Here is a 22559-nt window from a genome sequence, read left to right as displayed (position 1 = left end):
TAAATTCTTCTTGCTCAGACTAGGTAAATTTTATTGATCTGTCTTAGAGTTCATTAATTCTATTTTATTAATCTCTAATCTACTATTGAGCTCTGGATAGTTTTTGTTTTATTTTGGTTTGGGTGATAGTATTTCTTACTTCGGTATTTTCCATTGTGTTTTTTTTTTTTTTTTCATTTCTTTCTGAGATTTTCCACTTTTTTCATTTGTTTCAATCTCTTGAAATAATTCACAATTATTTGTTAAAGCATCTCTATAAAGGTTACTTTAAATCCTTATCAGATATTGCAACATTTGATTCCTTTTGGTATTGATATCAGCTATATTTTTCATTCAAATTGTGGTTTTCCTGGTTCTTAGTATGATGAATGAATTTCAACTGTATTTTAGACATTTTGGGTATTATATTAGGAGACTGGGTCCTATAGAGTTTTTGTGGGTTTTCTTTGTTTTTTGTTTGTTTGGTTTTAGTAGGCACTTTCCTACCAAGGTGTAGCTCAAGGGCCAGGTGAATGTGCATCTTCAGCTTCCTACTGAATCCCACTGCCACCAACCTAGCAAAAATGAAGTACAGACTCACAATGCCTCTCTGTAGGTAGCAATCCAGCTCTCCCTTCAGCCCTCTTGACATCTCCCTGATGAAAAAGGGGCACCAGTTCATATTGTCTCACTGATACCAAGTGTGAGTGTAAGCTAAGCTTCCTGCTAAGCCCCACTGCCACCAGGAAGGGGAAAAGCTAAAATGTGATCTATACTGCCTTGAAGCTCAACTCCCTGTTGACAGTATGAATGAGGGGTAGGTGAGTGTCAACTACCCCTGCCTCCCACCCCTTTGTTCACAGTGGCAGGAGGTATAGGAGGTACAGGCTGGGTTTGCACTGGGTTCCAGTGACACAGGGAGAGCACTGGAGTAACTATCTCTGACTCATCACATCTCTTTGCTGCCAGGAAGGAATGGAGGCTCATCTTATCTCTGGGACTTGCTTACACTACTCTCATGGGACAACTGGAACACTGCCTACTTTTGCTGAATGGGGGGTGGGGTGGATGGTGGGCAGAAGCTCAACTCCACTCCCAGCTCTGCCAACATGAGCCAAGCAGAGGAATCAGAACACAGTCTGCTTCCACAGGATGAGGTACAGAGTCTACTCCTCACTTGGCCCCACAGACACTATCCTCAGAGGGAAACTGGTTCATGCCTCCTTCCACTGAGAAGGGGAAGGAAGAAAAGCCCTTCATTTGGTTCCACTGACATTATCCTAGCAGGGGAATTATAGCACCACCACCAATTTCTGCCGTGCAAGAGACAGAAGATTAGCCTTTGGGATGCCTGGGTGGCTACGCGATTGAGCGTCTGCCTTTGGCTCAGGTCATGATCCTGGGGTCCCAGGATCGAGTCCCGCATGCTCCCTGCATGGAGTCTGCTTCTCCCTCTGTGTCTCTCATGAATAAATAAATACAATCTTAAAAAAAAAAAAAAAAGGCAACTAGCCCTGCTCAGATCTCACATCTCTCAAAGTGGAATCAGAGTGTCACCTGCATGTGGCAGACAGGATGGAAGAATCTCTTGGAGATCTTTTCTCCTGTGCCTTTTGGTTATTCCAGGTTGGTGCCTTCTATAGCACCCTGTCTGGGCTATATAGGAGGCAATGAGGAAAACCAGAGGAATCACTGGCATGTTCCTCAAGTCCTGAGACCCGCCCCCCCTCCCATGCAATCCACCTTCTCTTTTCCACATTTCTGAATCTTTCTATGCTTGTTTGTTGTGTTATGTCCATGTTTTTAGTAAGAAGGAGGGGCCAGGAAGAATGGGCATACTCTTTTTCAGAAATAGAAGTTGTGCCTCATTTTATTATAGCAATTTTAATATTTTATTCTTTAAGATGTTTTCCTACCCAATTTTCACACAGCAACCTCTTTGAAGGCACTTGACTGTGCTTTGTTAACATTCATTTTCCCAGGAATACCAAAAAGAAACAGGAATGAATCCTAGCACTTGCTTAGAAACACGTCATAAGTCAACCAATCAATACATATTCTGCAAACTCCTAAACAAAGCTTTGTCTTTTTCCTTTTTCTCCCTCCTTTTATCCTATATATAGTATGTATGTATATATTTATTATAGACTAAGTATTGAGTTCGATTCGAGAAACAGAAAGACAAGTAAGACCTAACTCTTGTTCTTGAGGGCTTTGCCGTCCATCAGGATAGATCTACGTACAGGGAAGTTATAGGACAGTATGGCAAGTGCTATCAAATTGGTGTACACAAATGGAGAAGGGGAAGGAGAGCAGGGCATGACAGAGCAAGACAGCAAAGGCAGTTAAGAAGGGTTCTGGGAAGTAGATGAAGGGCAGAGCAGGGTATGGCCAAGACAGAAAGCTACAAGATAGTAAAATGGCTCAGGGAGAGATGAAGGGCTGAATCAGGACAGGATACTGCAGAGAAGCTAAGAAATTGATTTCTCTCTTTTTTTAAAAACTAGCAATAAAATTGATAATTTCATTTTTTCACTTGCACGGATATGAGTATCAAGCTACCCAGCATTTCCTAGTCTTAAGAATGATTTGCCCATACAATTATCTACTTCTCATGGATCTACTTCTCATTTTCAGATCCTGTCTTTCTTGCCCACTCTCCGTAATCTTCAATGGGAGGCTTGTTTCTTTCCTGAAACTTTCTGCTGGAAGTTGTCCTTTTTTATCTCCAGCCCAGGCATTAGCAAGTGAAGAGATGTGACACTAAGATCAGCAGGAATGGCAGGGTACAGACCTTCAAAAAGCCACTCCATATAAGCATTACTCCATATAAGCATTAGGACCCATTAATCTTTGTTATTGTCTATGAGTTTCTTTTTTTTAAATTTATTTATTAATGAGAGACACAGAGAAAGAGAGAGAGGCAGAGACACAGGCAGAGGGAGAAGCAGACTCCATGCAGGGAGCCCGACATGGGACTCGATCCCGGGTCTCCAGGATCACGCCCTGGGGCCAAAGGCAACACTAAACCGCTGAGCCACCCAGGCTGCCCCTGTCTATGAGTTTCTTGTAATTTCATAAACAGTGAATTGGGATTTACATGAAAGGGATAATATTGCCAGCAGTTTCAAATGACAATGACAGCTTCCTTGTTTAATGCAGAACAATTTAACCTTGCTCTGTTCCACGTAAGCAAAAAAGGGGTTCCCTTGGCAATGAAGAGCTGAGATGTAAAGCACGATCCTTGGATTTTTCTATGTGGCCCACAGGGAGGCAGGGTCAATACATCTGTCAGATAAATGTGGCAGATTGTCACCAATGGAATACCATTTCTTTCAAATGCAAGGATGAGATGGCTTTGAATAACTCCAAGAGGACATTTCAAACAGAGTCACACTCCATCAGAGCTAGTACGTTTTGAAGTACTGACTTTAACAATTTCAATGGGATTTCAAGGAATACTAGGTCCATGAGATGACCCAAGAGAAAAAGTTCTAAGAAATCTATTAACCCACTGGTTTCTAAAAATATTTGGCCACAGAACCCATTTACTCCCTTTTACTCTCTTAAAATCCCAAAGGACATATGACCTACCAACACCTTTTGGGAAAACCTAACCTATTAAATAACCCATTTTACAAACAATGAAAGTGCTCTGCTCTCTCTCCCCCCATCTTCCCAAATTTAACTAATTTGCCCAAGGTCATCCCACTAGCTCCCAGGAGAGCTAGGACTAACTTCTAGCACTCCTTCTATGCTGCCATACTCCCTTACCAGAGGAAACCTTTTCTAAATGGCAATTTAATCATACTGGACTTCCTGATAAACAGCAAGATCATTAGTCATTTAATGTTAGTTATGTTTGAAAGTTTTCCCACAAAAGGGTTGACCTAAAAGAGGTTAGTATATTATATGTCTCTCCTTTCAAGCAGCTATTTCAAGGTTGGTTTTACCTGGAGTAAAAGGAAATTTCTGTCTGTTTGGAACAGTTCCATCTTGAAGATATTTCAATATTTCTTGCCACGGCACCCTTTCTGTGCTCGGTATTTTTAGCTCACTGTTTTCTATTCTGGCAGCCGAGAAGCTGCAGTTTGTAATTTTACCTCCAGCTTCATATTTCTTCTTAAAAGTGAATACAATGTCCTGTTTATAATAATAAAATCACCAGTTGGCAGAACGACATTAAATGGAAAAAAAAAAAGAGAGAAAGCAATTGGAAAATTTAGAGCAAGCAATTTTAAGTGCCAAGTTTCACATTTGTAATGGTCCGGTGGAGGTCACTGGGCATCCTTTTTATTGAGGGGATAGTGAGGAAATAGATATCCACAAGCTCGCCTGTGAAAGACTATAGACACCACCTCCACTTCAAGGAAGCTCATATTTTACCGAAAAGTATGTGATCCAAACTTCTACCATATTACTAACTATAGGAAAAATCTAAAAATCAGTTCAGCGTGGTATTTTCCCCCTCCAATATTTAGGTTTTTATTTTTCCACTTTAATTGAGCTTTTAAGCTTTGGTTTCCTATTCCAGTTTAGCAACAAAGGAAACAAAATAATAAGAATGCAATTAGAAATAATTGGAGCCAGTCTCAGAAACAACCTTGGGGTTTCTTGGGCTTCTGGTGCAACCCCCTTTAAGCAGTTTCCTTGGATATATTCTCTTCCTGATCCCCAAAGGCTTGCAATGTTGGTGTTGCTTGTTCTTTTCTTTAACCTCAGATGCCCTACTAAAGAGAGCTGCAGCTCTAGGCCATGCAAGTGGGGCTTCTCCAGAGACTGGAGGTGAAGGCCCAGAAAAATGGTGCTCCTGACCAGAAGGGCCAGATCACCCTTAGGAGTTCACACCAGTCTTCCTTCTTGAAAATTGCTAACCAACGATTTTTCTTTTCAAAATAAACACTATTTCTCTCAACTTCAGTTTGCAAAATATTACCCCAATTCCACTGGACTAAAAAACTGGAATTTTACTGACATAATTGGATTATGAGGTTTAAAGATTGATGGAACTTTTCTGTTCCAAATATAATTGTTCAAATACCAAACCTAAACGGGTATGTAGAAGTCCTTATGTAGCTAGAGCCAGAGTAACACTGTAGGCTCCATGGCAGGGTGGCTGAGCAGAAGGGGTCAAGGAGCTATCTATCAAAACCATAGGAGTTGTGAGCCCTGGCATAGAAGGATCTGGAAGTCTGAGGGGAATGTGTCACCTTTTCTGCAGCCACAGCCTATCACTAAATGAAGACTGCTTTAGTCACTCCAGTTCCCTCCATGCCTGCTCATTTTTCAGATCTCAGTTCAAGCACCAGTGCCCTTGGCAGTTGATTCATACTGGTATTATAGCACTTGCCATACTCTGCTGTAATTTGTTGGAGTGTAAATCTGTCTCTATGAGAAAGAGTAAAGTCCTAAAGAACAAGACCCAAGCCTTTCTTGTCTCTGTATTTCCAGTAACTAACTTAGGACTTGGCGTTATTACATATACACATATAAAAATAATATATATAAGTAGATGTATATAGGAGAGAAGGCAGAAAAAGGAAAGACATAGAAGGTTTCACTTAGGAGTCTATAGAATATGTATTAATTTATTCATGGCACATGTTTTTGGGGGGTGCTAGGTCTCATTTGGAATTCTTGTGACATTCCTAGGAAAATTAATATTGATAAAAACCTCTTTGAAGGCACTGCACCTCTGAGCAGAAGAAATCATAGTATTACTAACACTTGTACCAAGTAACTCTCTCCTCTGGCACAATCCCATCCAATTACTGAATCCCCACTGCCTGTGAATGGTATTTGATTAGTATTTGTTGGCTGAAAAACTGAATGAATCTATTGTAAGATGGAAGAGAAGGAAAGGTAATCAGACCAAAACACTTCAGCATACCACAGACTTCTCTTTATATTTATCTTTTATTGCAAAAATTAGGAAGTTAACTGTGATTACATATACATAGATACATAAAGGTAGGTGGGTCAGGTGATTACTGAAGTGTCTAGATGAAAGAGTCAGTGTTCCAGAACACAAAGGCGATGATGTTGGCATTCTCATTATTTCCTATGCTTTCCGCCAACTGTGATCAATGGGTCTTTGCCCATGCCCTGTACATGGATTTATGGAAATTACCTAGTTTCAGCTAAACTAATCCTTACAAAATAGGCAAGTGGCTAAAAAAGATTATTACAAAGATCCACGGACTGAAGATAATACTAAACTAATAATACTAATTCTACTAATACCAGGAAAATGGCAAAGTTGACATTGCTTCTGCTCCTAATATAAATTCATCACCAGCCACCTACATGATTTCAAAACAATGACTGTCATATGCTACCTAGTAGATCCTTAGAAAAAAAAAATGCACTAAATCTGTTCCTTCAAGGTAAAAGTGATGTTTTAATAAGAAAAAAAGTTACTGCTTTTTGAACAAAATCAAACAAGAAACTCAGGCTTTGAAGACAAACTTTTTAAAAAGGTTGTTTGAAATGTTATACAAGCTGGGGACCTGAAACAATCTAAGTGCAAAAAGGCACTACTGCAAAAAAAAAAAAAAAAAAAAAAAAAGGCACTACTGCAAAACTACTCATATGTATACACTTGAACTTCCTTTTTTTTTTTTAATTTTTATTTATTTATGATAGTCACAGAGAGAGAGAGAGAGAGAGAGGCAGAGACACAGGCAGAGGGAGAAGCAGGCTCCATGCACCGGGAGCCCGATGTGGGATTCGATCCCAGGTCTCCAGGATCGCGCCCTGGGCCAAAGGCAGGCGCCAAACCGCTGCACCACCCAGGGATCCCACACTTGAACTTCCTGATAGAATTTTCTAACTAGTTTGTAAAGATGCCAACTGAAGAAATTTTCTAACTAGTTTGTAAAGATGCCAACTGAAGAAAAGAAAAGACTATGAACCCATTAAAAAAAAAATCTAAAAATGTAGCACCTTTCAACTCATTTGCAAGAACGGACTGACATTGTGAAAGATGAAAATTCATTAGCTGGATTGTATTTCTGAAAATAATTGGTAAATAGGACTATAAAATGAGTATTATGATTTAGTAAGTTCAACTCACTTCTTCTTCATATCTTTTTCAGTTATGATAACCCTTAAACCTAAAACTAAGTATCAAAACATATGAAACTAAGAATCAGACATATATCTCTGAGTCCTTGCACAGGATACACAGGCATATTTTAACAGAGGTCTTCTGGAGAGCAAGGCCCCCTGTTCCGTGGTCTAACTCAAGGCAACATGAAGCAGCAGAGGGAAACAGAGTATGCCGGCCAGGCTGGCTGACTGTTAAAGAGCTTTATTTATCTGTAGGCAAGGAATAAGGCTAGAAAAGATTGAGCACATCTCTTTCTTTTTTTCTGATAGTTCCATTTATAATTTTTAAAAGATATAACAGTTATTTAAAACAGTAATTTGAAAAATAGAGAAATTTATAAAAAGTAAAATACTGCCTCCCTACCTCCTACTGCTCCTCCAAGTCCACAAATGATAATCGCTGTCGAATGTTTGATGCATTTCCTTCCAGACCTTTTTCTATGTACATACATATATAAATATATATTTATATATGCATGGGTATATTTATTTGGATAGTATTTTTATATTTTTTGGCTTTATTTTAAAAAGGCTCGTATTTGTACTGTTTTGAAACTTGCTTCTTTTATTTTTTATTATTTTTTTAAAGATTTTATTTATTTATCTGAGACAGTGAAAGAGACAGAGAGAGGGTGCACAAGTGGGCAGCAGAGCAGAGGGAGAGGGAAAAGCAGGCTCCTTGCTAGCAGGGAGCCCGATGTGGGACTTGATCCCAGGATTCTGGGATCATGACCTGAGCCAGGGGCAGACATTAAACTGACTGAGCCATCCAGGAGTCCCAAAACTTGCTTATTTTAACTTAGCAACATACGATAGCAGTCCCTTTAGGACAGTCCACGTAGATCTAGTTCCTGGTTTGCAGCTGCGGGAAATACAATCTTGCTGGTATGACATAGGTTATTTAACTGTCCCTTTGCTGGGGTGCCTAGATGGCTCAATTGGGTGAGTGTCCGATGTCTGGAGCAGGCTCAGGTCATGATCTCAGGGTCATAGGATTGAGTACCGTGTTGTGCTCTGCATTCGGCAGGGAGTTTGCTTGAGACTCTCCTTCTGCTCCTCCCCGACCTGCATGTGGGCACAGGCTCTCTCTCAAATAAATAAATAAATAAATAAATAAATAAATAAATAAATAACCATCCCTTTGTTGAGGGATATTAGTAGTGTCACTTTTACAACAGAGTATCAATGGACATTCTTGAACATCTATCCTTGTACACTTTGACAAGGAGGGATTCCTGGAAGTCAAGTTTTTGGGTGAAAGGGTAGGTACATTTCAAATGTTGATAGTTACTGCAGAATGGCTACCCTGACTTATACTTCAAACAATGAAGTTTAGCCATTCATTCTTATTAGATTTTTAAAAATAGATTTCTAGTTTAGGGAAAGATCTCAGAAAATGAGCCCTCGATTTATATACGAGAAAATGAAGGTTCAGAGAGAATAAGGCTTGGGCCCAAGATCTCAAAGTCCCTGATAAGATCACTGACCAGCAGGAGTTCCATGAGTAGTGGTTACTGCTGAAGGCCAGGATGGTCACCTGAGTTAAGTGACTTCATATATAACATGTGTTCTAAGTAGGAAAGGGGACTATCATCTCCTTTTCCTTGCTTACTCTGGGCAAGAAAAGAAAAAAAGGCACTATATTCCTAAAAGATATAATAGCAAAAGGGAGAAGAGAAGGATTCTCAAACTAGGTGGGCTTATGGGCACCAAAAGCGAAGGTATCACAAGTTCAGCTGCGTGAAGTGAGCTAGTGTGGTGGAAAAGACTCTGACACGGGATGACCCTAGCAGAAAACCTTCCACAGCCTCAGTGGGTTGTATGAAAAGTTTCTTGGTTCTAAATATCTCCATGTGGCATCCAAAATGAATGCCAGTACTGAAACCAAATTCTGAAGAGAAATATCAGAAAAGAACTAACATCCCACAATGAAGAAACATCTTCAAAGAAGATGTTGTTATAAAAATACCACAAAAGTACTTTCCAACAAATTCCAGACCTAAAAGTAAAGCTTTAAAATGAAGCTCCAAGCACAGAAGCTTTGAATCCTTTGCTCTGTGCCTGAAGAGGCCCATTTAAAGGAAGGTACTTCTGACCAGATAACATTGTCTTTATTCGATCAGACCTATGGGGCATAACAATGAGAGAGAAAGATAGCACCTGTATCTTTTGAAATCAGAATGGTCTAGAAAAGAGATGAGCACACTTTTTCTATAAGGAGCTAGAGAGCCCTTTGCAGGCCATATATGGTATCTGTTGCAATTATTTAACTCTCCTGTTGCAGGGCAAAAAGACAATCATGAACAAAATATAACCAAATAAGCATGGCTGTATTCCAATACAACTTAATGGGTACTGGAATTTGAATTTCATATAATTTTCTTAAAAGATTATTTTTGTTTTGATTTTTTCAATCATTTAAAAATATAAAAACCATTCTTAGCTCAAAGGCTGTACATAAACAGGCAGTGGGCTGGATTTAGCTTGTGGGCCGTAATTTGCCAACCTCTGGTACATAGCATTTAATTTTCAGTTGAACTGATCTTGAATGTTATTAGAAAGATGGAAACATCTGAGCCCCATCCCTAAGAAAGTGAAGTTAGAAGACAGAAAGGTAGAAACAAGTTGTTCTTAAAGAGTTTCAGGGGCACCTGGGTGGCTCAGTCAGTTAAGCATCTGCCTTCAGTTCAGGTCATGGTCCCAGGGTCCTGGGATGGAGCCCTGCATCAGGTTCCCTGCTCAGTGGGGAGCGTGCTTCCCTCTTTCCCTCCGTATGTGTGTGTATGTGTGTGCGTGCTCTCTGTCTTAAAAAAAGAAAAAAATCTTAAAAAAAAAAAAAAAGTTTCAGATACTTACCTTAAATCTCTTCTCTTACTGAATTCCTCTGGTGGGATTGTCCAGGGCAGGCCTTGAGGGAGACAGTCTAGAACTTCCGATGAGAAATCAGAGAAATCCACACCATATTCTGTTAGTATTCCTTCTGTTTCAGGTTCAATTTCACCAGCCTGCCCAAGACTCTTAGCCAGTTGTCTGTGAACAAGACAGAGAGGAACAACTATGTTAGTGAATTAATGGATCACAGGCATCTGTTTCATCTCTAAAACTGAGGGTAGTAGGAAAACCTTTAAACCTCCTGCCCCTCCCCCAGCAAGAACACCATCACCAGTGAATGGGGGAACCAAGCAGAAGAGACCATAATACTCTTGTCCTGTTAAATCCCTAACTACAGTATAATTTTAACCTTCTTCAGGAATTCTGACATGGGGGAGTTGGACCAGATGGCCTTCCTTAAGTTTCTTGCAATTGTTTTTCATGAAAAAGCCAAATTGATATTGTTAAAAGCTTTCATCAATTCCTTTTCTTGCAATACATTGAGAGACAATTCTGATTAGCCCAGTTTGCTATTAAATTGTTAGTTTCATAGTGCCTATACCTTAAGACATTCTTACTAAATTAGATCAGATACTTACATTTTTTCACAATTCTAATTTTTGCCTTAATATTTTAAAATATTTTATCTGAACAGCTAGTAACATAGTAGAGAAGTTAGAAAATACAGAAATACATCAAGAAGAAAGTTAAAATTACCTGTAATCTGGTCATTTGGCAAATTACCATTCTCATTTTGGGGTATTAGTCCATAAAAAGTAAGATTGCATTTAAAGGGGATAGTTCTGATGCTATTAGTAGGGTTCCACCTTTTAGAAGGCAAATACTAATAATCATCTATGGTCATCTATAAATATACCAAAATTGATGGTGCTCAATTCTCATAAGCACTGGCACGCCACATTCAGACCTTAAATCTAAAGTTATATGCGGCATACAGATAGTCAATAGGAAATATGATACTCTTCCCACAAGGAGTTAGCTCTGGCTTTAGAGCTTTTTCTGGTGCCATTAGATTTCTTTGAAGAAGATTCTGTTTCCTATGTAAGGGTAGATGCCTGGCTGCTGGAGTTCTTAGGTGCAGAGTGGTAGAGGGAGACTGGGGATGTAGTTGCCTGAAATGCAGACTTTTAACAAATTCCCATCTTCAGCCTTACTACTGCAACAGAAGTGGTGGCAGCAGGGCTGGTTCCACCTCTCACATGGCAGCCAAAAGAAACCTGCCTATAGTGGACACATATACCTGCCTTCCTGCATAAGTTCAAGGTAGCCAGCCTGTGGGTTGCCTGTGGGCTCCCCACATACAACATGGGTTCAGACCAGTGTCACCTCCTCAAACCTAGCAGCTGATGTCCCAGAAAGGATATAGAAAAGTCAAAGACAGCAAAAATATGAGGGGAAAAAGTACAGAAAACTATCAGGAAGATCCATAAATATTTGGAAATTAAATAACCAGTGGGCTAAATGAGAAATAAAAAGAGGATCAGAAAATATTTCAAACTGAATAAAACATGATATATCAATATTTGTGAGAAGCAGCTAAAACACTGCTTTGAGGGAAATTTTTGCTTTAAATAAATGTAATGTTTATATTAGAAAAGAAGATATGTCTCAAATTAGTGATCTAAAGTTTCGATCTTAAAAAATTGAAAAAAGAAAAGCAAATTAGATTCCAGGTAAACAGAAGGAAGAAAATAATAAAGAAATAAGAATCAAGGGACAGAAAATGAACTGTAATAAAGAAAACCAATAAAATCAAAAGCTGATTATTTGAAAAAAGAATAAAAGAGGAAATTTTCTAGTGAGGCTAATCAAGAAGAATAAGGAAAGACTCAAATTACCAAATCATGAATGAGAGAGGAAATATCATTATAGATCTTACAAGCATTAAAAAGATAATAAGGAAATTAGGAAGACTAAGTCAATAGATTCAACATCTTGGATGAAATGGATAAATTCTATGAAAAACACAAACTGCCTAAGATTATTAAAGCTGAAACCAATACCTACATATTCCTATATCTATTTTAAAAATTGAATTCATACTTTAAAACCCTCCCACAAAGAAAACTCCAGGCTCAGATAGCTTCACTGGTAAATACCACCAAGTATTTTAAGAAAAGAATTAATACCAATTATATACAAACTCTTTCAGAAGAGGATGGAACACTTTCCAACTGGTCTCATGAAGCCAGAACTATCTTGATACCAAAATCAGACAAAGGATTCATGAGATCAATATCCTTCATTCTTTTTTTTCTTAAAAGATTTTATTTATTTATTCATGAGAGACAGAGAGAGAGGCACAGACACAGGCAGAGGGAGAAGCAGGCACCATTGCAGGGAGCCTGATATGGGACTCAATCCCAGGGCTCCAGGATCATGCCCTGGGCCAAAGGTGGACACTTTAACCACTGAGCCACCCAGGCATCCCAATATCCCTCATTCTTAAAATTCTTATGAAATATTAATACATATAACTCACCCTTGAACAATATGGGGTTGAACTGTGTCAGTCCACTAATATGCAGATTTTTAAAAATAAATACAGTATAGTAATATAAATGTATTTTCCCTTCCTTATTTTCTTAAGAACATCTTCTTTTCTCTAACTTATTTTATTATAGGAATAGAGTACATAATACATGTAACATACAAAGTACGTGTTAACTGACTATGTTATTGGTAAGGCTTCCAATCGATAGAGACTATTAAGTAGTAAAATTCTGGGGGAGTTGAAAGTTACAAACAGATTTTCAACTGTACAAGAAGTCATTGCTGCTACTCCTGCATTGCTCAAGGGTCAATTGTACATAAAAAGGAGAATACGTCATGACCAACTAAAGATTTAAAAATCTGGTCCAACATTCAAAAATCAACCAATATAATTCATTATATTAGCAAATGATGAGAAAAACATGCAATCATTTTGATAGATGCAGAAATACATTGGACAAAATTCAACATCCATTCATGATCAAGACTCTCAACAAATGAGTAAAGAACAGGAACATCCTTCCATTTCCTGGAAAAAAAAAACATATTTGCAATTCAAGACAGCTGAGGGATAATTCAGAAGAAAAAGATTCAAGAATGGCCAGTAATAATATAGAGAGATTAATCGTAGATTATGTTGAGACATGAATGCCAATATATGTGACCATTTTTTTACCTGCAAGACACAATTTCACATGACTCTACCCTATGGTATTAAAATATCACATAAAATAATTAATTTTTTTAAAGATTTATTTATTTATGATAGACATAGAGAGAGAGAGAGGCAGAGACACAGGAGGAGGGAGAGGCAGGCTCCATGCCGGGAGCCCGATGTGGGACTCGATCCCGGGACTCCAGGATCGCGCCCTGGGCCAAAGGTAGGCGATAAACTGCTGAGCCACCCAGGGATCCCCAAAATAATTAATTATATAAAATCAGCATACATAGTTTCTGGGAGAAGTATAAACAATGATGTAGATCATGAAGAGATCATATACCATCTGCAAGTGTTCTAGTCAGGTCATCATGATTGGAGAATGAAACTAGCAGGAAAATAAACATTTTTCTATGTGGTGATAGCATCAGTAACAGTCTTCGTAAGGTAGACTTAAAACACACTAGCCACCCTACTTTTACCTGGTGACATTAGAATGGCCAAAAAGGATTATCTTACCCCCAAAGTGGAAAAGGGCCTAAACATTTGAACAAAAGGCATTTTATAATACCTAACTTTTAAAATATAATACTAAAATCTGGGAAGACCTCATTATTTAAAGATGGAAGGTGACATCCCAGGCATTCTATTTAACAAAGAAGAAAGAAACAAGGAAAAGAAATGGCAGAAGGATAAAACATACTCTGTAAGTATGTGGCCACAGAAATTACTATCTTGATCAAAGATATTCCCAAGAATATGTCACCACTCAAAGTGAAGATGCAAGTGCATAATAAAAAAAAAATCACAAAAGGAAATTAAAAATTAGTGCTTCAGACCTAGAAAATTAAAAAAAAAAAAAGAAAAAAAGAAAACCACTACAAAAACAAAGGTCATATAGGAGGGTAACTAATGAACTGACTGAAAAAAATAAGGTTCATCAAGATACAGCTTTGAGAGAAGTGAGAAAAATGAAATTGAAAAGTACAAAGAATTGTGAAGAGCTTACAGAGAAAACAGACAGATATGAAAGCCCAAAGAACGAGATCCAACATTGGCATAACTAGTATTCCTGAAGGAAGGAACTAGATATATGGAATAGAAAACATTTCGAAGATATTATTAAGACAACTTTTCTGAAATAAGAGAAATTTTACACACAGAAAGGGCATATATGCCATATCTCAGGAAATGTAATACAGAAAATCATGACTGAAACATATTCTAGTGATGCTACTGGATTTTGAAGATGAAGATTTCTAAATGCAAGAACTCAAGGAACATAGTTTTCATAAACCTTTTCTGAAAAACTACTAGATGAAGAACTGTGGCCTACCAAGAGATGGAGAAATCTCTCTGAAAAGAAGACTAGTGCTGAGTACTGAATCCACCTCTGTTGGGGAGGGAAGGTGAAAAGGAAGGAGAACAAAAGTAAGCAGGTAAAGATGGACCTAATATTAATTGTCTGAACAAAGTCATATCAGTCATCGTACCTTTACTGAAATTTAATGAAAAAAAATTGTCTTTAATTTTATTAGTGCTTTGCGTTCTGGCAAAATTTTTCTCTAGGCTATATTCTGAATCCAAAGAATCTTGATTTGTTTACTAAAATTACAATATGGCTCATAGAGACAAAATTATATTTTGGTTATGGCTTCCAAATGTTATCAATGACTCCAAGTTTCTATTAGCAGTAATTAGCATTTATTTTACTAAGTTCCAGAGAACATTTCTCAAGTACCTTATTTAAATAAATTTATTATAGATTTTCACTGGAGATATAATTGAGAGCAGCATAGCCTGGACAGCCTGCAGAAGATAAAAATCTAACAGGTCAGCATGCTGAAAGAGCTCATGCATTTGGGCCTTAGATGCCCCAGAAAGACTTACGCTATTTACTCATAAATTCTGCCATCACCCCAAAAATCAGAATATTCCGGGTTCTAAACAAAAGCAAAGTCTACTACAATATCTGTCTTACAAAAGGGTTTGATTGCATTTTAAAATTTTGGTGTAAGTTTTACTTAAATACTGAAAATAACTTTCCCTTTCATAGCTATGGTTCAAATATTACAGCTTTCTAAGTAGTTTCTGTTTTTTCGTCATTGTCTTATAAAGACAGCTACAGCTGCTTTTGGACAACTATCATTTAATGTTGCATCAAAATGTCTAACGGATTCTCTTAAAAATCATACTTCAGCTAACTCTGTATTAAAATATGTCCGTCAAAAATAACTTTGAAACTCATAGCCAAGAGGATCCTAAGGAGACATGACAACAACTAAATGTATAGGTATCCTGGAACAGAAAAAGGACATTCAATTTTTAAAAATCAAGGATTTCTGAATAAAAGTATGGACCTCAGTTCACAATGTTGTCAGCATCGGTTCATTAATTGCAACAAATGTACCATACTAATATGTTAATAATAGGGGAATTAGGTCCAGGGATACATAAGAACTCTCTGTACTATTTTAACAATTTTTCTGTAAATCTAAAACTGTTCTAAAAGTAAAGTTTATTTTTAAAAAACTGAATCAAAAGAGTAAAATAAGGAATCTAGATTTCGATAACAGGTAAAGGATAAACTAAATCATGGCATTTTTGTTCAATTGTTTATTATGCATTTTAGAAAAATAATTTTGAAAATGTAGCATAAAAATGTCTGGCATAAAACAAAATGTACAAAGGTATAGTATAGTTTAACAGTGTAAAACCACTTATGAAAAGACTGAAGGGAATAGCTAAAACTGGCATTAATTATTTTAGAGAAGAAGGATTATGAGTTTTCTCATTTTTTTAGACTTCTTTTAATATTACAATATTTTTAATTAAAAATATAGAAACATTTACTATAATCTAATAAAAACCTGTGATGCACAGTACTGGTTGCCCACCCAACATTTATTCCCCATCTTTCTCCTTTCTAACAGAAACCTCATCTTTTTCACATGGGGGACTCATCTTATTTTCAGCTCCAAAGGCAGATCTTCATTACTGTAATAAAATCAGGGTATGATTCCCCTGGAGACTGTGATCAGTATCATGGTTGTGTGGACAGGATTTTCCCCTTCCTTGCTGGATTGATCAAGAGAGCATGTAGTCTGACCATCCTGGCAGCTGTCTTCACTAACACGGAGAATCTACTACTAGATCACTGAAGATGGCAAAGGGCAAACTGATAACATCATCAAGTCACTGAGCCCTGGAGCTTGCACAACCTCTGGATTCCCACTTATGTAAAATAATATATTCCCTTATTATTTAAATCACTTTGGGTCAGGGTTTTCCATCACTTGGAAGCATCCTAATATAAAATACTTTAAAATATCTTCCTAATATAAAATAGCATCCTAACTAATATAAAATACTTTAAAGTATCTTCCATGAGAAGTAAACTTCTCTTTTCTGTCCTTCACTTTGCCACAGAAAATGTAACACTCTTACTACCAAAAATAAAATCTCAGGACTGTTCACATCATATATCTTGCAGGTACTCACTCCATATTGACAAGGTACTATACTATTGGCTCTAGAGCATAAAAATACTATAAGTAGCTCCTTCCTTAAGCAACATATTTCTATATTAATGGCATTCCCTTTACAGTTTCCATGGTGAAGTAGGTCCACAAAACATAAACCATGTTGATTTCACCTTCATGAAATACAGCAGCAAGGCCAGAAAGCCACCCTGTCCTCCAGAATAGATCTCTCTCTTCAGTGCTATCACTGGCGTTTGGTTCTATCTCCTATCTGGCACCTGCCACTTTCTAGCTGTGCCATAGTGCTTTACGTATGTCTCTTCTTTACCAACAGATAAAGAAGATCATCCTAAAGAGACTAAACATTATTTCTGTATCTTATATTGAGACTTGTTCATCCTAGGTGTCCAAAACACGATAGTTTAGTGAATAAATGAATTAATGCTTTTGAGCCTGGAAAAAGGGCATACTATTCCTTCTTAAAACTCCAAAGGAAAACTAAGAAAACTGAAGATAGTAAAAACAAATAAAACTCAAAGACATGTATTTAGGTATCTAGAGTCCTTTAATAACTACATGTCACATTAGCAAAGTTATTAATATTAGCACTTCAAAAATATCAGGAAAAAATTGCTTTCATTTAAAATTGAACTTTCATGACTTATTACTATGGAAAATATCTTCTTCAATTGCAAGTTTGGGAAAATAAAAAGAAATAAAAGTTATAGGGATTAGAATGAAAGAAACAAACTTGTCATTACTTACCAATGATGTGAATATCTGCACAGAAAATCCAAAGAAAACTATGTCCAAAATATTAAAATTAATAAGGAGATTTAGCAAGATGGCTGGATACAGGACTAATATACAAAAGTTTATAATAATTCTATACACCACCATCAAAAAGTTAGAAAATGCAACTTAAAATGCCTGTTCTTCAGAAATTAACATTAGTAACATGAAAAAATAAGGCATAAACTGCAGAGAAGATATTTTCCCTACCAGTAACTGCTAAAAAGATTAGTTTCTAGAATACTTAACTCCAAAAAATCAAATAACAGCCCAATAAAAAATGAATGCTAAAATGAGTTGGTGAAAGTTTAAAGAGAAACAGAATAATTGCATAGTCCCAAAAAAATCTTTCCCAAAGTCTAATAATTACAAGGGAAAAACAGTAAGTTAGAAATTCTGGTAGGTACTTTCTTAGCCAAGTGATCAAGGTTAACATCACCAGTAATACATGAACTCCCTGATATGACACCCATTGCCCCTCTGATGATATCCTTCCCAATAATGCCTAATCTCAGTCTAATCATGAGAAAAGGTTAGACAAACCCAAATTGAGAAATATTCTACAAAATCACTGACCAGTACTCCTCAGAGGTGTCAAGGTCATGAAAGACAAGGCTGACAAATTATCACAAACTGGAATAACTACAGCAACATGACAACTAACTGCAATATAGGACTCTGGGCCAATTTCTCAGACAGAATAAGGATGTTAGTGGAAACAGTTATAAGATCTGAATAAGTTCTATATTTTAATAGTATCATACCAAGGCTAATTTCTTTGTTTTCATAAATATTCTATGGTAGTGTGAAATGTTAAGATAAAGAGAAGCTGGTTAAATGTATATAGGAACCTCTGTATCATTTTGCAATTTCTGAAAATTTATCTAAACAAAAATTTAACTGTGAAAATAATGTAAAAGATAAGAAGATATTTCCTAGAAGAGAAAATAACCATAAATATAAAAAGATGCTCAATCTCATTAGTAATTGGGAAAATATAAATTAAGATCATAAGATATCACCTGAATGGCAAAAATGGAAGAGTCTAACTCTATCCAGGGTTGATAAAAATGTGAAGCAACAGAAACTCTTACATACTACTAGTAGGATTAAAAATGGGCACAACCACTTTGGAAATGGTTTGGCTATAAAGCTTAACATGCACATATACATGATGTAACAACTTTACTCTTGAGTAGAATCTAGAGAAACTTTAGTTAGTAAGCACTTAAATGTTCATTGGAGCATTATTTCTAATAGAAAAACCTGGATTCAACCCAAATATCCAATGCTAGATAAATAAATTGTGGTATATTTCAGGAAATAGAAATATTATGAATTAAAATGAATGAAATCTATGAATATATTTTAGAAACAGTGTTAAACGAAAAAAGCAAGTTTACAGAAGAATATATGTAGCATGGATTTTTTTTGTAAGGTTGAGAAACAAGCTAAACTAATACTTTTAGGGATAATAAATATGGGTCAAGTATAAATAAAAGCATATTGTGATTAGCATGTTTGAGAAAGTGGTTACCTCTTGGAGAAAAAAACTAGTGGTTAGGATAGAGAGGAACATAGGGCTCTTCAACAATAATGTGATATATTTCTTAATCTGGGTAGTCAGTTTGTGGATTGGTTTTAATATTAGAATTCAATTAGCAATAATTGCGCCTCGGATAAACCTCATTGGCTACGATACTGCCACTGAGCAAAGCTAATATTAGAATTCAAAAATTATGTAAGTGCTACATGTATACTTTATCTGTGAAACATACTTTGCAATGAGTGTTAACAAGTATTTTTAAAACAATGTTTTAGAAAATATACACCAAACCCTTAATAGCAATTATTTCTGGGAGTGAAATTCTAGAAGCTTTTTTTTACTTCTAGTGGTACAAGTTTTAAATAATTTTATTAGTAAATGTATAATATGTATGTATTTCAAAAAATTAATTTTTTCTAATTTTGATAATACAATAAATCATTTTGAGATAGAGAGCTGTCCTCATTAGAATGATTTATAATGATTACCACTTCAATATTTCTCACTCACCAGAGTTCCTCCACAAATACCATTCCCATTCACAATCAATGATGTTACAACTGGGTCCTACTATAGAATCCATGGGGATAATGCTGAAACAACATTCCTAGTTTCCTGTAGTTCATCGGTGGGGGTTGTGTGTGTGTGTGTGTGTGTGTGTGTGTGTGTGTATGTGTGTGTATGAATATTTTATACAAATAAGCATTAGGTCTGGGTCATGTACAAGTGAAAAACTTACTAAGGGGAAGGATAAGCTATAGATATAAGAAATTAAGCAAGCAAGTCCCCGCCAATCAGCCTCTTTACCTTAAAGAAAATAAGAACAGGGATCCCTGGGTGGCGCAGCGGTTTAGCGCCCGCCTTTGGCCCAGGGCGCGATCCTGGAGACCCGGGATCGAATCCCATGTCGGGCTCCCGGTGCATGGAGCCTGCTTCTCCCTCTGCCTATGTCTCTGCCTCTCTCTCTCTCTCTGTGTGACTATCATAAATAAATAAAAATTTAAAAAATATTAAAAAAAAAAGAAAATAAGAACACTTAACGGTCAACTTTAGTGTTCTAAATCATCCATCCTCCTGTCTCCACCACATAGTCTCTTATAAAGTTTTAGCCTTAAAACTAGGCTATACGCAGGAGGACAGACATACATTCCTGTAATGATTATCACTCAAGTAAACACTCTCAGGCATACTGGTCCATGCTGGAAACAGCATTCAAACAGGTACAATGGTAGCAGATCCTTGAAAACCTGCAAGTGGAGGGCAATCAAACATCAACAACACCTGGAACCCAAAAGCCGCATAACAACACAGGTAAAGAAAAAGTGTGGCAAGTACAACACATCTTTGGATGTACATGTTATTTATTATTTTCTATAATGAGGAGGACGGAACATGTTATTTTCCCTTTTTCTGCCTCATTATCATGACTCAGCAGAAAGCAGCAAGTAAGGAACGGGAACTTCAGGAAAAGTGGGAAGATCAGTGAAAACAGCAGAATGTGGAAAAGAAAAAAGGCTCTAGGGCATGTGATGTGATGAGCACTGGGTATTATACATAATTGATGAATTACTGAAAACTACATCTGAAACTAATGATGCACTATATGTTGGCTAACTGAATTTAAATTAAAAAAAAAGGAAGAAAAACGGCTCAACAATACTACACAATTTTAGGGAAGGCCCTGAAGATTGACACAGAAACGCCAAATGTAGATGTGAAGGGAGCAAAGAGGAGGATGAAACCATTTAAGGAGTGTTAAGAGAAGGCTGATGGTGCTCTCATACTTTTCAAGATAGCATTTTCAAGGAGACGCCCTAGAAGCTGTGGATGAAGATGACAACCATGGCAGAAGTGTTGCTACAGTAAGGGAAAGAACGGTTTGGTAACCAAAGCCTGGCTCAGGACCATTCTCCTCCATCCCTTTTACTTTTGCTCTGCTTTGACCAGAATGCTCTCAAAGTTGAAGATGTAGCTTTTCCCAAAGCTGATCTTAGAGGCCACCAGGTGGAGCCCAACAGTCACAAAAACAGAGCCCCCTCCTCAGCCTGATTTGCTACTTTTAATAGCCAGCTAAAGCCATATTTAAGTCCTGAGAAGGACTTAAATGTCTAAGTTTCAAGCCAGAGGATTATATAATTCAGCCTCTTCTTCAGAAGAGGAGCCTTCAGATAAGGAACATACTCTTAATAAGGTGAAATTACTCCTTTTGCATAGAGGAAAAGACTGGATAGAGCTATTTTTGAATTTGCTAATCTTGTAGGCTATGCATTAATGAAACTAATTTCTCCTGTTTTTTTCTACCAACCTCATTATTATCTCATTTTCCTACTAAAAATAATTTAATACAATTTAAAGATCACCTCCCCAATTCATAGCTACTTCATAAGAAATTCAGTATCTATCAAAACTGAATGGAGTGGTAAAAGTATAGTATTTGCTTCTAATGGTCAAAAAATATTTCTAATTGCCTGATAACTGGAACTTGACAGTCAAAGCTGGGAGATAACAATACCAGAAGAGATGACAGGCTCCCCTCCCCCCAACCATGTCCTCCTCTACCACATTCCTCATCAATCAGAACTTCCCCCACCCTTCATCTCACCCAGTCACTCTCTCCAATAGAAGCTGCTGTCCTTTGCTCATTAAAATGAGCAGTACTGTGACCCTTTCTCTAGTCCTCATTTCAATGGCTTCCCAGTAAGCCTAGACAATCCCATATTCAACCCCAAATTTCTCAATCCTGCTCTACCTGCACTGACCTATTTATTTTTCCTTCTCCCCATCCCTTAAAGCTACCAAAGTTTGCTAGAGCAAATAATATAAATATATCTATTTGCTCTAGGTCAATTCACATTATATATCTTCAGTTAGTCTAGAGTGTTACCAAGAAACACTATCATGTTCCTTATGGTAGATCCTATAAAGCTTTTCCATTTTCTTTAAGATTTATCCTTAAATATTCAAGAAGAAACTATGATAAATCTTGGAGAAAGTGACCATGATATCTCCATGCTCATGAGATTCTGGAAGGAAAGGCTGTAACTATAAACTCTACATTTTAGCACAGTAGATTTCACAAAAGCCTGAAAAAATATAAACCTGAATTCTACTGTAAGAGTTTCTAAAGGGAAAGATGATTTAAGAGGGTTGGGAAGCTCTTAAAACTGTAAATCTGATTACATAATTACAAATCATTCCAGCGAGGAAGCCAATGTGGCTTTTTAAGTATCCTGGACAAGAGTCTCATACTAAAAGGAAAAGTACTAAATATGTTGTGATGTATAACAAACAGCAGTGATCCCTACAAGCCAGCAAGGGTTCACTAAGAACTGATCACCTTGGTTTTTGCTAGCATTACAGGACTAAGATTCATGCAGGCATATGTGGCAGATATGATGTATGGCGGTAACCAAGGCTGAACTGAGATCTCTCGTGATAGCTCTAAGAACAAGATGAAAAATAACTTTCTAATACCCAAAGGTCTCCGGTCCTATAATAGTCTTTGGTCTCCCCTTAACGGGAGGCACCACAGTGCCACTAAGGCCAGAGAAGCAATGCTTACACAGAAGGGGGCACCAACGTTGATGGCCTCCTAACCAGCCAGGCA

At 37.0% G+C, this 22559-nt stretch overlaps 1 protein-coding gene and 1 non-coding gene across 12 annotated transcripts in view; both read right to left on the bottom strand.

The window, feature by feature from the left end:
- DIS3L2 (DIS3 like 3'-5' exoribonuclease 2) overlaps positions 1 to 22559 on the bottom strand; it is a 346373-nt gene that overhangs the window by 160453 nt on the left and 163361 nt on the right. For all 11 annotated transcript variants that reach the window (XR_005378821.1, XR_005378822.1, XM_038574186.1 and 8 more), the window contains one exon: positions 9946 to 10119. Coding sequence is in view for 9 of the 11 variants with exons in the window: in XM_038574186.1 (XP_038430114.1) it covers positions 9946 to 10119 (174 nt within the window). In the remaining 2 variants the exon portion in view is untranslated. The remainder of the gene's footprint in view (positions 1 to 9945; positions 10120 to 22559) is intronic.
- On the bottom strand, positions 18991 to 19125 carry LOC119866006. The gene has a single exon (XR_005378951.1). It is a non-coding gene; the product is annotated as a U4 spliceosomal RNA (small nuclear RNA).

Source organism: Canis lupus, chromosome 25 (genome assembly GCF_011100685.1).
Source record: "Canis lupus familiaris isolate Mischka breed German Shepherd chromosome 25, alternate assembly UU_Cfam_GSD_1.0, whole genome shotgun sequence".
Taxonomy (NCBI): Eukaryota; Metazoa; Chordata; class Mammalia; order Carnivora; family Canidae; genus Canis; species Canis lupus.
The sequence above is the reverse complement of the archived record's forward strand: the minus strand, read 5'-3'. Positions and strand labels throughout refer to the sequence as shown.